General features: G+C 50.7%; 1 protein-coding gene across 2 annotated transcripts in view; it reads right to left on the bottom strand.

Moving 5' to 3' along the window:
* The window catches only part of ILDR2 (immunoglobulin like domain containing receptor 2), a 53,851-nt gene extending 40,853 nt beyond the window's left edge, over positions 1 to 12,998 (bottom strand). For both annotated transcript variants that reach the window (XM_059412478.1, XM_059412479.1), the window contains exon 1: positions 12,864 to 12,998. In XM_059412478.1, coding sequence (XP_059268461.1) covers positions 12,864 to 12,924 — 61 coding nt within the window. In that variant the 5' untranslated portion in view covers positions 12,925 to 12,998. The remainder of the gene's footprint in view (positions 1 to 12,863) is intronic.
* Positions 12,999 to 13,061: the final 63 nt, after the last annotated feature.

The raw sequence follows: 13,061 nt of genomic DNA, 5'->3' as shown, positions 1-13,061 counted from the left end.
CTCTTTTAGACATTTCTTATAATTACTCTGCAAGTATTTATTTTCATGCCTGTCACCCCAACAGAGTTGTCAGGTAAGAAACGTGTCTTATGCCATGGTCCCAGCTTGTGAAGCCCGTAAGTACTCAACAAATATTTGATAAATAAAGACCATGAGGCTGGGAAGTATGACTTCAGGAGAAGTGACTTCCCTTCCAGCTGATAACCAAGCAAAGAGATGAAGAGAAAATGAAAGCTTTAAAAGAAATGAAGACTTTTCCGATCAAAAGCAGTAGACTAAGTTCAAAAGCTTTGAACGGTAATCAAGAAAAAAAAAAAGTGAGGAAAAAAATGCTAGAAAGCAGATGAGAAGTTTAAGTGGTGAAAAGATCCAACCTGAGGCCTGGTGTCCAAGAAAGAGGGAAATTTCAGTGAATGGCAGACCAGGGGAGTGTTTGAGAGGCAAAAGCTCTCTATTAACTCAATGGTGAGATCTAGAAATTCCAAGCAAAGAGAACTTTCAGTTGGATGGGAGAGTCAAGAGTTTCTAGCTTGATCTGACATTCGAAGCAGAAAGAGAATGATGATGAGAGGCAGAAAAAAGGAATATGGATAGAAAGACACGGTGAAGAGGTTCTGAATTAAATTTAGGAGCCTGCCAAGTCAGCTTCAGGAAGCTTGAGACAGAACATTTCACTCTAGAATTACAGTGGACTTGAGACCCACGAGGAAGGACTCATTTCCTTCGGGTGCCTTTCGTCCTTTATCACCGCCAGAGTTCAAAATGACCTCCTGCAAACACACTCACTCTTATGGTTCAAACATACATTTACTTATGAACGTCTCCTATGTTCTAATTCTTCTGAGGAGAAAACAATTTCTGCTTTCTGCGGAATGAGGAAGTGCGAGTATTTGAGATTTGCCAAATCTTAGTGTTTTGAACCTACCAGGTATCCTAGAATAAATGAAGGAATGCATGCACATGGTAATAGTCATTTCTGTGGAAATTTCTAGAATTTTGTAGAGAAAACCAGTTAAATGTGTCAGAGGTAGCACAATACAGTAAAATAGCACTGGAATCACATAGATAGGGCTTTGAGTCCCATCTGGCCATCCAGTAGCCATGAGGCCCTAAGGAGCCTCATAATCCTTACTCACAGGGCTGTAAATCAACAGCTCACAGGGAGAAGACACTGGAGCAGCCCCACGACCATGCCCACTACTCACTAATCCTCCTTCCTGTTTCCGGCCTTTTCTCTCACCTCCCACACCAAGGCTCCCGAATATCCATGAACATTCACAACCAACAGGTTTGAACACAGTCAGAATATGCAGATCAGCCCCATCAAGGGGTAAATCACTCCTCTCTGGAAGCTCACTGAAGAACCCCCCTTTCTAGGCTCCATTGTTTCCTTCCACCGCACCCCCCCCCCATATTGATGTGGTTCATTCCACTGCTCCCTAACTCACAGAGCTGGATTGGGAAAATAGATTTCTTTACAGTTTCGCCTTCAATTCGATTGCATTAGTTCTTAACTTTGTCATTCTTCTCCAAATTCCTATTCACACTCCAGTTTTCCAGGTAACAGAAAAGGGACAGAGGGGAAGAGACCAGCTAGCCCTGGCTGAGGCTGGAGAGCTAATCACAGACATGGTTCCCAGGACAACGCTCTGTACTTGACCACACCACCTTTCTTCTCTGCTACCTGTTCCGGCTCTACCTCTCATGGGACCTCCATTCCTACCTCCAGATCAGGCCCCTCAGAGACAGTGCGTAATTGCAGCAAACACTAAAATGCCTGAGGCCGCACACACGCTGAGATCAGGCCTGGGAACACCCTCCCTCTGCTTCCCTTTTCCAAGAGATCTTCCCTGGGGTGAGGTTCCTATCCTGAGCTCTGGTCCCAACTCCTCCAGAGTTTTTTTCTATTTCACCACTTGTCAGACACCAAAACCTAGTACTTCTTCTGCTAGAGTCTCTACAGGCTAATAGGAACGTTTTTGTATGCCAGGTAAACAAAAGGTCTGCGTCTTCGTGGTGTTCATCTGTGCATTTGATCTAAGAAACCTTATTCCTTCCCACGGTTCCAACTATCACTAAGTCTCAGGCTCTCACCTCTCTGAGGCCTCATCTGCACGTTTTAATAGATGCTTCAAGTTCAACATGTCCAACCCCAGTCTTGTTCCTTTTCCCACTCGTTTCTTAGAAAGCAATCCCTCCCCCCTGCCTCCCTCTAGCTCCTCTGCCAGTGCACCTCCATCCTATCACCTCAGCCAGAAGTCATAGCTTGGGCGATCTCCTGTCTGTCCCCGAGTACATTTGGTTGGTCACTAAATGTCAGCATCTCTCAAATTTGACCCTTCTCGATCTCCACGTCACTTCCTTAAATTAGGGTTCCACTCCTTCTACTAGATACCAATCATGAGATGCTTACTACGTGTCAGAAATTGTGTTAAGCATTATTCATGCAGTATCTTCATCATTTTTTCCAAAAGTTCTATAAAGTATTTTGTAGTATTATTATCATACTCATTTTATAGATTAAAAACCCTGAACCTCAGAGAATGTGTGTATCTTCCCTACCATCTCAGGGTTAGCAAGTGACGGTCAGGTAGGAACCCAGGCCGCAAAGCCCTTGACCATCCCTCTACACATACCTTCATTAACTCCTAAGTGGCCTCCATACTTCCAGGCCCAAATCTAGAGTTACGGGTTTAATCGAATCATGTCCATCCATGCTTTAAGGCTTCCATGGATTCCCCATTGCTTCCAGGGTAAGATCTGAATGCCTAGAGAGGGCATGTAAGGTCTTCCCTGAGATTTGGCCCCAAGCACAGTCCAGACGCACGAAAACAGTTTCCATCCTGTCAATCTGTCACTCCTTTTCCCTGGGGAGACCTGAGAGCATGTAACTGAAGGAGGCCCCGCAGCCCAGAGAGAAAGCAGCACTGAGTGTGGGTCCTGCAAGGCTGGGACAGAGTCCAGGCCCTGGTGACGCTGTAAGGGACGTCTGTGTCGGTGCCCTTAGAAAGAGACTTATGGAGGTGTGGGGAGAATCTGGGTGTCATCCTACAAATGAAAGCAAGTATTGCAGAACACTGGGGAGATACGGCGAGAGAAGTCGGCAAAAGGACAGAAGAGGAAGTGAAGCAAGGTAGGGTCATTCCGTACAGGAGGCACCTGTAAAAATTGGGATTCCTGACTGAGAGCTGTCCAGACAGCATAGGGAAGGTCATAAGTGAAGACTGGAGATTCCGTGCCCTTGGGCATTAGCAGGGGAGGGAGTTCTCCTTCTCAGACCCCCCCAAACCATTCCTGTAGTTTTCACTGTGCGCTTGATGCACAGAAAAACTGCCCTTGACTATTAAATTCAAATTCAATCAAAATAATATTTCAAAACATTGTGTTAAGATCTGGGAAAATCAGTTTAAGAGACCAGTCCCCGATCTTGAGAAATTCAATATAAACTTTACTTCTGACTCTAAGGTCCCTGAGGGCAGGGACCAGGATTCAGCTGACTCTGATCCCCAGGACAGAGCCAAGCCACAGAACACGCGTGAAGCTCCCACAATCGGGAAGGAATCAAAGAATGGAAGAGTAAATGAAGGATTGAGTCTAAACGACCTTTCTTAGCAGGCTGCCCGGCACAGAAGGGTTTCTGGCAAATTACTAGAAAAGCCGCCTGAAAGCAGCGCGGTGACTGACAGCTCAGAGAGCGGCCCCAGCTCGGCGGCTCACTAGGCCAAGGAAGCTCAGCTCCACGTGCAGGCACGGGCTTCCCCTCGTGCAGCAAGATAAGGTCCTGCCCCAATTCTCCGGTGAAGAAGAGGATCCCACACTCAAGGAGCTATGTTCCCGCAAGAACAACAGAAGCGGCATCTAAAGCAAAGCTGTTCTTATTTTAGCAATTTCCTTTTTCCCCGAAGCAAGTTCCTTTTCCCCACTCGTTAATTGGTAAGCGATTCCTGCCTGCCAGCATCTTTGGGAGGGAGACCTAGAAGCACAGCCCCATTTTACCTTATTTTATTTGAAATATTTATTTATTTGAGAAAGAGAATACACACACACGCGAGGGGGAGGGGCAAAGACAGAGGGAGAAGCAGGCTCCCCTCTGAGCAGGGAGACCGACATGGGACTTGATCCCGGGACCCTGGAATCGTGACCTGAGCTGAAGCAAACGTTTAACTGACCGAGCCACCCAGGCGCCCCGCACAGCTCCATTTTATAGAACAAAGATCACTGCTGAAGGTCATGGAAAATCATCATTGTAAAGAGAGGCATCTTCAGAAATTTTGTGTACAGCCCCTGCATCTTTTAAGTCTGGAAGTCCCAGAAGTGGGATTTTGACCTCAGAATCACATGTTTCCCAGGATATCTTGACCTTCAGACTCCTAAGGTTTCGCTTCATTCAGTATGACGGTACAAACCTTCCTTTTCCTGGCTTCAAGTTAGATCTTCTTTAAGACGTTTATCTTTTGTCCTCACACTGTTAACGACTGTCCTAGTTTCTTAAAACACTGCTTAGGGACAACCGATGGGCAGGTTTTCTAAGTGTAGGAGATGAGTATGAAGTATCCCATATCTCCTCTGGGTTGGGTCCACAGTCCAGATGAGGAAATAAAGCCTGTCCATCCCCCAGAAGCACTGTGAGGATGGGAGCAAAGTGCTTGGAGAAATGTCGGGCGGCAAGCTCAAGGTTTAAAGGCAGAGAGCATGCCAATAGGACCTACTTTTCCTGCTAAAAAAAGAGGAACTATTCATCTTCCTATATACCTGGGTTAAGAATAAAATAAAATAAAAACACTTTACAAAGAATAGAAGACATTCCTTGGTATTTGCCTAATATCGAAGCCTGATTATCCAGCTCTCCCACTGGTTCTAGAAGTTAATCGCCTGCCTTCCAGCAAATTCCTTTCCTGCCTAAATTGGCCAGGATCAGCTTCTCCTGTTGGCTAACAGGACACCTGACTACTCAAGCCATTTTATGGTTAGGGGGACCAGATGTACCATTTGGAGATTAAAAAAAAAAAAAAAAAAAGACAGCATCCTTGTATGTTTTCTCTCTATTAGTCCCCAAAGGCAGGGCTAGCTCCCCCTCTTCTACGGTGCTATGGTGAATGTCAGCACTGCCCTTGCCCAAGAGGGCCTTGCTCATGGTCTAGTTCTTCTTTGCTGCCCATAACGCTGGTACTCGTGCACACTGTGCTTGCCATTCATTAAGCATATGTCCTACGTGTCCAACTGAGCCATGCTTTCCCATTCTCAGCTGCCACCGTGCAGATGAAAGCCAGAAGCAGATCTCTTTTCTGTTTGATGGGCCTTGTCTTCCAGAGATCGACATGAGCTCATGAGTAATGTCTAGCTGGCCTACCTACCGTTCCAGTGGGACTGAAGCTGCACTGGAAGAGGTTAGTCCCTGTCCTGCAAGGCAGAGTTCCTTTGGAAACTGTCCTGGTTCACAGGTTCACTGATTCACTGGGTGGGTCAGCTTTCTGGGATGCACCGGCTGTTTGGACAGAGAAAACTCCTATAAGAAAGTTCTAACCAACCTCTACCACCTCGTTACCCGTATTTCCAGCTTAGATCTCCCACCTGAGCTCCAGACCCAAATACATGACCTCATCTCCATGTGGCTGGGACACAGACACCTCCAACTTGTCACTCTGTAGAAGGAGACACTAACTGCCTGCTTCCCTTAGTGAAGCAACTTCTCGGGTTTAATCCAGCCAGGCAACCCAACCAAACACTACGTCTCCTAGCTTCTCTGAAGTTAGTGGTGACCGAATATTCAGGGCGAAGGTACATGAGGAGAAGTGACTTGCAGCTTCTGGGCCACCTCCCCAGAGCCGCATGCCAACCTGCACGCCCTGGGCCTCTCCTCGCTCCGGCGGGCTGAGAACAGCTGTCCCGGGGGCAGTCTGGGCAGCCGCATGTTGGGAATGGCAGACGCACCCCCAGGACGTCTGAATTGTTATCGGAAAGAGAAGGAAATTATTTTGTGTGAGTTTCTGCATTTTAGAGTTTCTCTGCCGTAGCAACTTAGACTGTACTTTTATAAAATGCAAAATATCAAACCTTGATCTCCCTCCCTTATGTGTTTCGTCTCCTGTGTTAGTTCATGCCCCAAAATGTCACCTCCAGCAATCCCACGCCGCAGGCCTGAAGGGTCTCTGGCACTCCTGCCCCTTCGGTGTGCAGGTCCAACCATGTCCCCACCACCCCTCCATCTGCTGTCACCCTGTCCACCTCTCCTATCCTCACTGCAACCTGTCACGTCGGGCTCTCGGTATGCCTTGCCTCTCTTTCTGCACGAGTCTCCCACGTGGTCTCTGCTGCATGTTTGCCCACACTTATCCCACTCTCCACACTGCGATGCAAACGATATTTCCAAACTGCACATCTGAGCATGGAACTCCTTTGCTCTGACCCTTTCAAAGTGGCCTTCTAGCCACTTCAGGAGCACAAGGGACAACCGGCCCCCTTTCAGAGAGGGCCGCTCTCTTTCATTCCTCCTGCGGCACCAAATTCCCCAACCATACTAAAATATTTGGAATTTTCAGAGATCACATCCTTCCTGATTCTTTAAATCTGTAAATCCCCCTTCTTCCATCCCACTTTTCCCCGGGGAATTCCTATGTATCCCTCCAAACTCGCTCAGCTATCACTTCCTCCAGAAGTTTCCTCTCACTCTTACTGAAGTCCCAGCACCCCAGAGAATGACAGGGCAGTTGGCTGAGAATTTCCTCCCCGCGCTCTGTCTCTGTCATCAGCGACAAACTCTCCCCAGCAGCCTTTAAAGACTCCGCTGCGTGGTAGGTACTCAGCACATTTGTTGAATGATTTAACCCAGTTAATAGATCAGATTATTTGTTCCCAGTTAGTTTTCCCTCCAGAAGCTTGCCTTGCTCCCTGTAGGCACAATGCACTTACCACTCCAAGAGCCCTGCACTCTTCCACATGACCTGCACGTTCTAAGACACGTCCAAGCAAACGCTTCAAAGGCATGTGCCTGCTTTGGCTCTGGTCATTCTAGGCTCTCGCCCTGACCCTTTGAGCCCTCTCCCACAACACAAGCTTGCCCAGACAGTGGCTGACCCTTCGTCCTCGGCCTCAGAAGAAGAAAACATTTGGAACTCAGCCAAGTCTACCAATTCTAGCCAATTCACAGCTGACTTGAAGCTGACTTCGGCTCCCACGTCATCTGAGCAAGAACTAGATATCTGCTCTTCAGAGCGTTTGAGATGTGGATGCTGCTCATGGCTATATCAAAATGCTGACTGATACACCTCTTTGGGGCTCATAATTCGTGTTGAGGGCCTACTGTGTGCCAAACATTGCGCTAGGAGTTTTACATATCCACTTTAACGATCACAACAACCCTGACAGGTAAATTAATTTCCCATGTTTAAAGCCAGAGAAAATAAGGTAAAATATTAAGCTAGTATTCAAACCCAGGTTAGTTTGAATCTAATCCGTCTCCCTGCACGGCCTCTAAGTCTGCCTCCCGATGAGCCAGGGGCCTGGGAGGAGTGACAGGGCAGGATCCCAGCTGAATGCGAGGGTTCGACTCCCAAGGCCGGGCACCACTTCCTGCAGGAGTGCGGACACTGCAGGAGAACAGGGGAAGCAACATATTCTTCTCAGCTCTTCCTTGTTTCTTGGCCCATAAAGAACACTAGTCATCCAAAATGCCTTCTTCCACTTTCAGAGAGCCAAGAGCTATCTTGAAGACCAAAATGTTAAGCATGCACATGCCACAGCTACATCCTGCGTGGCTCCTGGGTACACAGCACCAGCCCCAAGGCCCAGATGGGCTCTGAGATGCCAGCAGTATCTGCTGTCGCTGGGTCACGTCCTCTGCTCTGCTGGGCCTCACTTCTCATTTACGCCTTGCCTTTAGATCTCAGGGTCTAACTGGAAAAACTAAATGCTCTTCTTTCTCACGTTCCCCTGCAACATTCCCCCGAGTTCTGTGAATTTTGAGCCTCACGACCCAGTGCCCCAAAACAGACACCCTGTATGTTCACTTAAATCAAGAGTTCTACTTTGACCCACTGTGAGCAGAAAAGAATGTTTCCCTTGGATTCTGGTCCTTGACACAACCAAGTCATATTAAGTCAGTGACACTGTTTCTTGATCTTTTAATCAATAAGATGCCATGGACTTGGACAAGTTATTTATCCTCCCTGAGCCTTTGTGTTCTAATGTAGAAGTAGGTAATATTAGTCCTTCTTGCTTAGGATGATCAAAAGGCATAATGTATATAAAAGTCCTTTAACATATGGGAAAGCATTATAGCATATAAAGAAGCAAGAACAACCCCCACATCATACCTTGCTTTATATTCTTGATTGGGGAAAAAAAGGAGACATAAAAGCTAAAATGTTGGAAGGAGTGAAAAGGTGTGTGCATCCTGAAACCAAAGGGACATCCTGGGGCCGTGTTGGCTCTAGTGGGATTCATCCCATGTGGTCCAAAACTCACCTTCCTGTACCAGTCCCCAGATGACCACATTTCATCGTTCAGAGTGGACCCTCTCCTGTCCACCAAGCACTGAGTGCTATTCCATTTGTTCCTCTGAAAATCCTAACAAGACCTCTCCCTCCCCAGCTGGTGTCTTTCATTCCAATCATTAATGAACAGGGAAGGGCTAAAGAAATGGGCTTTTCCCTGGGCGAATTATAAAAGGAAGACTGGACCTGTCACTTTTTGGTCATGACTTCCAACTCATCAAAATTAAGTGGAGACAAGATTCTAAACCATAGCATCTTTAGAGCTGAAAGTGACCTCCGAAGTCATCTCATTCAACAGATTATGAGTCTCAGATCCCATGGTTATAGAGTTAGTCTATGGGGCGGGAAGGACTAGAACCCAAACCTTAAGGCCCAGGTCAGGGTTCCTCCCACCAACCATGTTCTGGTACTAAAACTATGAACACTGAGTCTTAGGGTAAGTACTGAGCACTAAGTACTTACCCTAAGACTATAAGCACAGTATTGCCCTAAAACCGCTACAACTACTAATTCCAAGCCTGTAGAAATGAGCCAACCAGCAGAATCATGTGAGTCTAAACTCTAAAGAGTGACACTGAAACAAGCCCTCTCTCCTGGTCCAGAGAGAAGGAGGGGAGAGCGGAGGGCTGTGATGGTGCTGAAAGAAGGTGCTCGGGTAAGAGCAAGATCTCTTCTGCAGGGAAAAGGAGAACAGAGGAGGGAGAGAAATGAAAAGCGTGCGGGACAGGGAAGGAGACAAGGGATGCTGAGGCATCAGCAGTACTCTTCCTTCTCCAGGACTAATATTAACACTTGAACTCTCCACTTCCAAGCCTGTCGGCACACAGTCACCGGGCATCTACCCGAATGCAAACCAGACCAGGTGACAACTACCCCTTGGAAATGTCCTTCCCCCCCACAGGGTGGGTTAGGAGCCACCGTGAGGTACCCCCACTGCACTTGGTGCAGATCTCCATTATTGCTCGGACACGAGCTACTCCATAACTGTGTCCTGCCACCAGACTGTGAGGGCTGTTCCAACCGCACCTGGATGTAGAGGCTTACTCAGCCGCTGACGAGGCATGAACACGTGTCTTCCCTCAGCCACCACCTCTCCTAGGAGTTCCCTTCAAGATGGCTCCATCCCCACTTCAGGCTTGGCTTGGGGGTGCCCATGCTCTCCTAGCCTCTCATATGGCTCTCACAGCTCTGACTGGAAGACCTTCTGCTTCCCAATCAAAATCACCAGAAAACTGGGCGCCTGGGTGGCTCAGGGGGTTAAAGCCTCTGCCTTCGGCTCAGGTCATGATCCCAGGGTCCTGGGATCGAGCCCCACATTGGGCTCTCTGCTCCATGGGGAGTCTGCTTCCTCCTCTCTCTCTCTCTGCCTGCTTGTAATCTCTGTCAAATAAATAAATAAAATCTTCAAAATCACCAGAAAACTCACTTGAGTCACTGACCAGACTGACGGCTCTGTGAGGGGAAGGACTGGGTCTTTGCTCTCTCTTTGCCCTCAGCACCTAGCCCAACACTTGGAAAGCACGGGAATTTAGTATGTGCTTGTGGAAGGGATGGATACACGAATGACTAAAACCAAAAGGCTAACAGAGCAAGCAACCGTCATCACAGAGAGACCCGAGAGTCTCCAGGACAACGCAGGGCCTGCTTCCCGCCCGCGAGCGTGTTTGCCGAGTGGACACAGCACCCGCGTTCCTCACAGCCTCTGCTGCCAGCAAGGAGGAGACGCCACCCGCGTTCAGGAACAAAGAGCGAGTGAACCCTCCTTCAGGTCCTACTGCTGGATGGCACCTGTTGCTAAAATAGCAGCTGAGAAGCGGTGTTTGTTCAAAACAACAATTTCGTGCAGGAAGCAGCATCACGATGACAATAAGAAATCATGAGGCTAAATATACAGCAGAATTTCGCAATGAAAGACAAGGAAGGAGCTGCCTGAGGCTGAGGGAAAAAACTGAAGTGTTGATGAGAAATTGCTCAGCCTGCATTAAGAGAGACGAACAGGGGAGGAGGAGGGAGGGGAAGGAGAATGGATGTGTGCCCCCGCCCCGACTCGCTCGGAATCTGTCCTTCCCTTTCTCCCTCCCTCCGTGCCGCCCCCTCAAGAGAGAATCCATGGGTTGGGCCGCACTGAAATGTCTTACCTTTTCCTCTCGTGCTTTTTCTGTGCACGCGGAGCCTGAACCCATCTCCTCCGTGACCGCTCCTCCCCCCACCCCCCAGCCGCCATTGTTAGCTTCTCCACCTTGTGAGGCCGAGAGGCCAGGCCTTGGGGGGCGGCACCGCGACGGCCTGGCGGCCTGAGCGGGGAGCCGGAGCAGGGATGGGGGTGCTGCCGTGCTCAGAGCGATCCTGAAAGCGAGCCTCGGCCTCACCTGCCGAGCAGGGAAGCCCGGCTGTCTGACAGCTGACATGGCCCTGGCGAGGACCTGTTGCGGGCCACCAGGCAGGGGGCGGCTTCTCCGCGTACCAAGCAAAGAAGGCAAGGACAGAGCAGCAACTCCCCTCAAAATAAACACAAAACAGAACTCCCTACGACCAAGAAAACCCAGAGACGCAGCTTCAAAGAGTACAAATGGGACCGGCCTGGGGTTCGGGGAACTGGGGTCGAGTCCCTGTCCCGCTGCACATGTGCTGTGTGCCCATCACCTCCCTGGGCCTCCATTTCTAGAAAATGAGGGCTGGCCTAGATGGCCCGTGGCCCCTTCCTCATAAAATGCTATCAGCCATGTAGCAGGGCTCCGTGTTCCCCTTCTGCTTCTGCTCCCTGCAAATACCTCAAGTGCTTTTTCTGGGCACACTCTGGGGTGTCTGGAAGAGCATCTCTGACTTAGAGCCAGGACGCCCAGCTGAGCTCAGGGAGGTGGTGACATGAGTTTCAGGCCCGAGTCCCCCCCGCCCCCCAGTATGGCAACACAGAAGTAGAGGCAAATCAAGGACATTCAGAATCCGTGCGGGTGGAAGTGGAAGGCACTGGGAGGCCAGGGGAGTGGGGAGACATGGATCAGCCAAACCCTGAAATTAGAGATGATTCATATTTGAATAATGTGGGAGGGACGAACTCAGAGCAGCCCAGAGAAGAGGCTAACCCTGCAGACAAGGCCTGCCCACCTCCACCCCCACGCCTCAAGGAGGCACAGAGCAGAGCCAGCGTTAGGGTCCTTCATCTGGAACAGGAAAAAAAAAAAACGGGGCCATCAATAATCTTATTCTGGAGCTAAGGGAAATAGAGCTTTTGCTTTGCTTCTTAAATACATTCTACCCTCTTTCAATGACTGCCTTAGATGTTTCAAACTTCCTACTGACTTGATTTTTCCAAATCTTCTGATTGGTGCCCCCAGAGGGGACAGAATTGCATTTTTGGGGTGCTGTTTTCTGCTTTCTCCCCCGCCCTGCACGGCCCTCACCCCGTCGTCTCAACCCTTCTGATCCCTTCTCCATCCCTCGGTCTCCACCTTGCTGGGAATCTTCGTCTCTTCCAAACTCCGGGAACCTTCCCGCACGACCTCACCAGCATCCAAGCTGGGTCACTTCGTGAGTGTCTCAGGGCCAGCCACCCTGCCTGGCCACCGGCCCCTCGACCTCGCAGGACCCTGGCGTCAGGCAACAAGAACCTTTCCAGACCTCAGGCGGGTGGGAAGAAAGTTCCCCCAAAGGGAGGGAGAACCACGGAGTCTGGAGCAAGCGACTCTGGGGCCAGGAGCAGCTCTCCCTTCTGAGTGTCTCCGCAGTTCCTCCTTCCTGGGGGAGGACGGCTCGGCTCCGCTGTGGGACCGCTCCTCCCACGGGCACCGAGCGAGCGAGAGCAGGGCCCGAAACTCCACAACCAATCAGCCCCGGCCCCCATCTTGCCCCTCATCCCGCCCCACCGCAGCCCCGGAGCCCGGGGGGAGGCGCCGCGGGGTCTCCCGCGTCTCGGGGAAGGAATCGGGGAGACACGCTCCTGCGCCCCTCCCCTCCAGAAAACCACTGCTCTTAATCAGTGTCTCCTCCGAGCCTTCTTCCTTCTTCCTTTCCTCCCCCCTCCGCCAACCAGGCTCTTCCCAGGGCCCACAGCCCCACCAAGTCAGGGTAAGCCCGAGAAGAGCCGTTGTGCGGAAGAGGACATGCCGAGCGCTCTCGTGCGGAGTGCAACACCTGCCCCTCGGCCGTCTCACTTGTGTCGGGGTCCTCCCCGCCTCCTCCATCATCTCGCACACACACACGCACACGCGCGCGCACACACACACACGCACACACACACACCGCCCCTTCCCCCATCACCGCCGACCTGTGAGCAGCTGGAAGCCCAGCCGGGGGGACCCGGGCGTGGGGTGGGAACGCGGCCCCGAGGGAACGCGCGCAAAGTTGCTCGCGGGGGTCGGGAAGGACGCCCACCTGTTAGCCAGAAGACGGCGGTCCACGCCAGCACGACCCCGTCCATGTCCCCAACTCCCATGCGGCTGGAGCAGCGCGCGAAGCGGGGGCCGGCGGCAGCGCGCGGCTCGGGGTAGCCCGGCGGCAGCGGCGGGGAGGTGGCGGGGCTCGCCGCCCCCCGCCTAACAGGGGGCGGGCCTGCCCGCCGCCCGCGCGCAC

Source organism: Mustela nigripes, chromosome 10 (genome assembly GCF_022355385.1).
Source record: "Mustela nigripes isolate SB6536 chromosome 10, MUSNIG.SB6536, whole genome shotgun sequence".
Taxonomy (NCBI): domain Eukaryota; kingdom Metazoa; phylum Chordata; class Mammalia; order Carnivora; family Mustelidae; genus Mustela; species Mustela nigripes.
The sequence above is the reverse complement of the archived record's forward strand: the minus strand, read 5'-3'. Positions and strand labels throughout refer to the sequence as shown.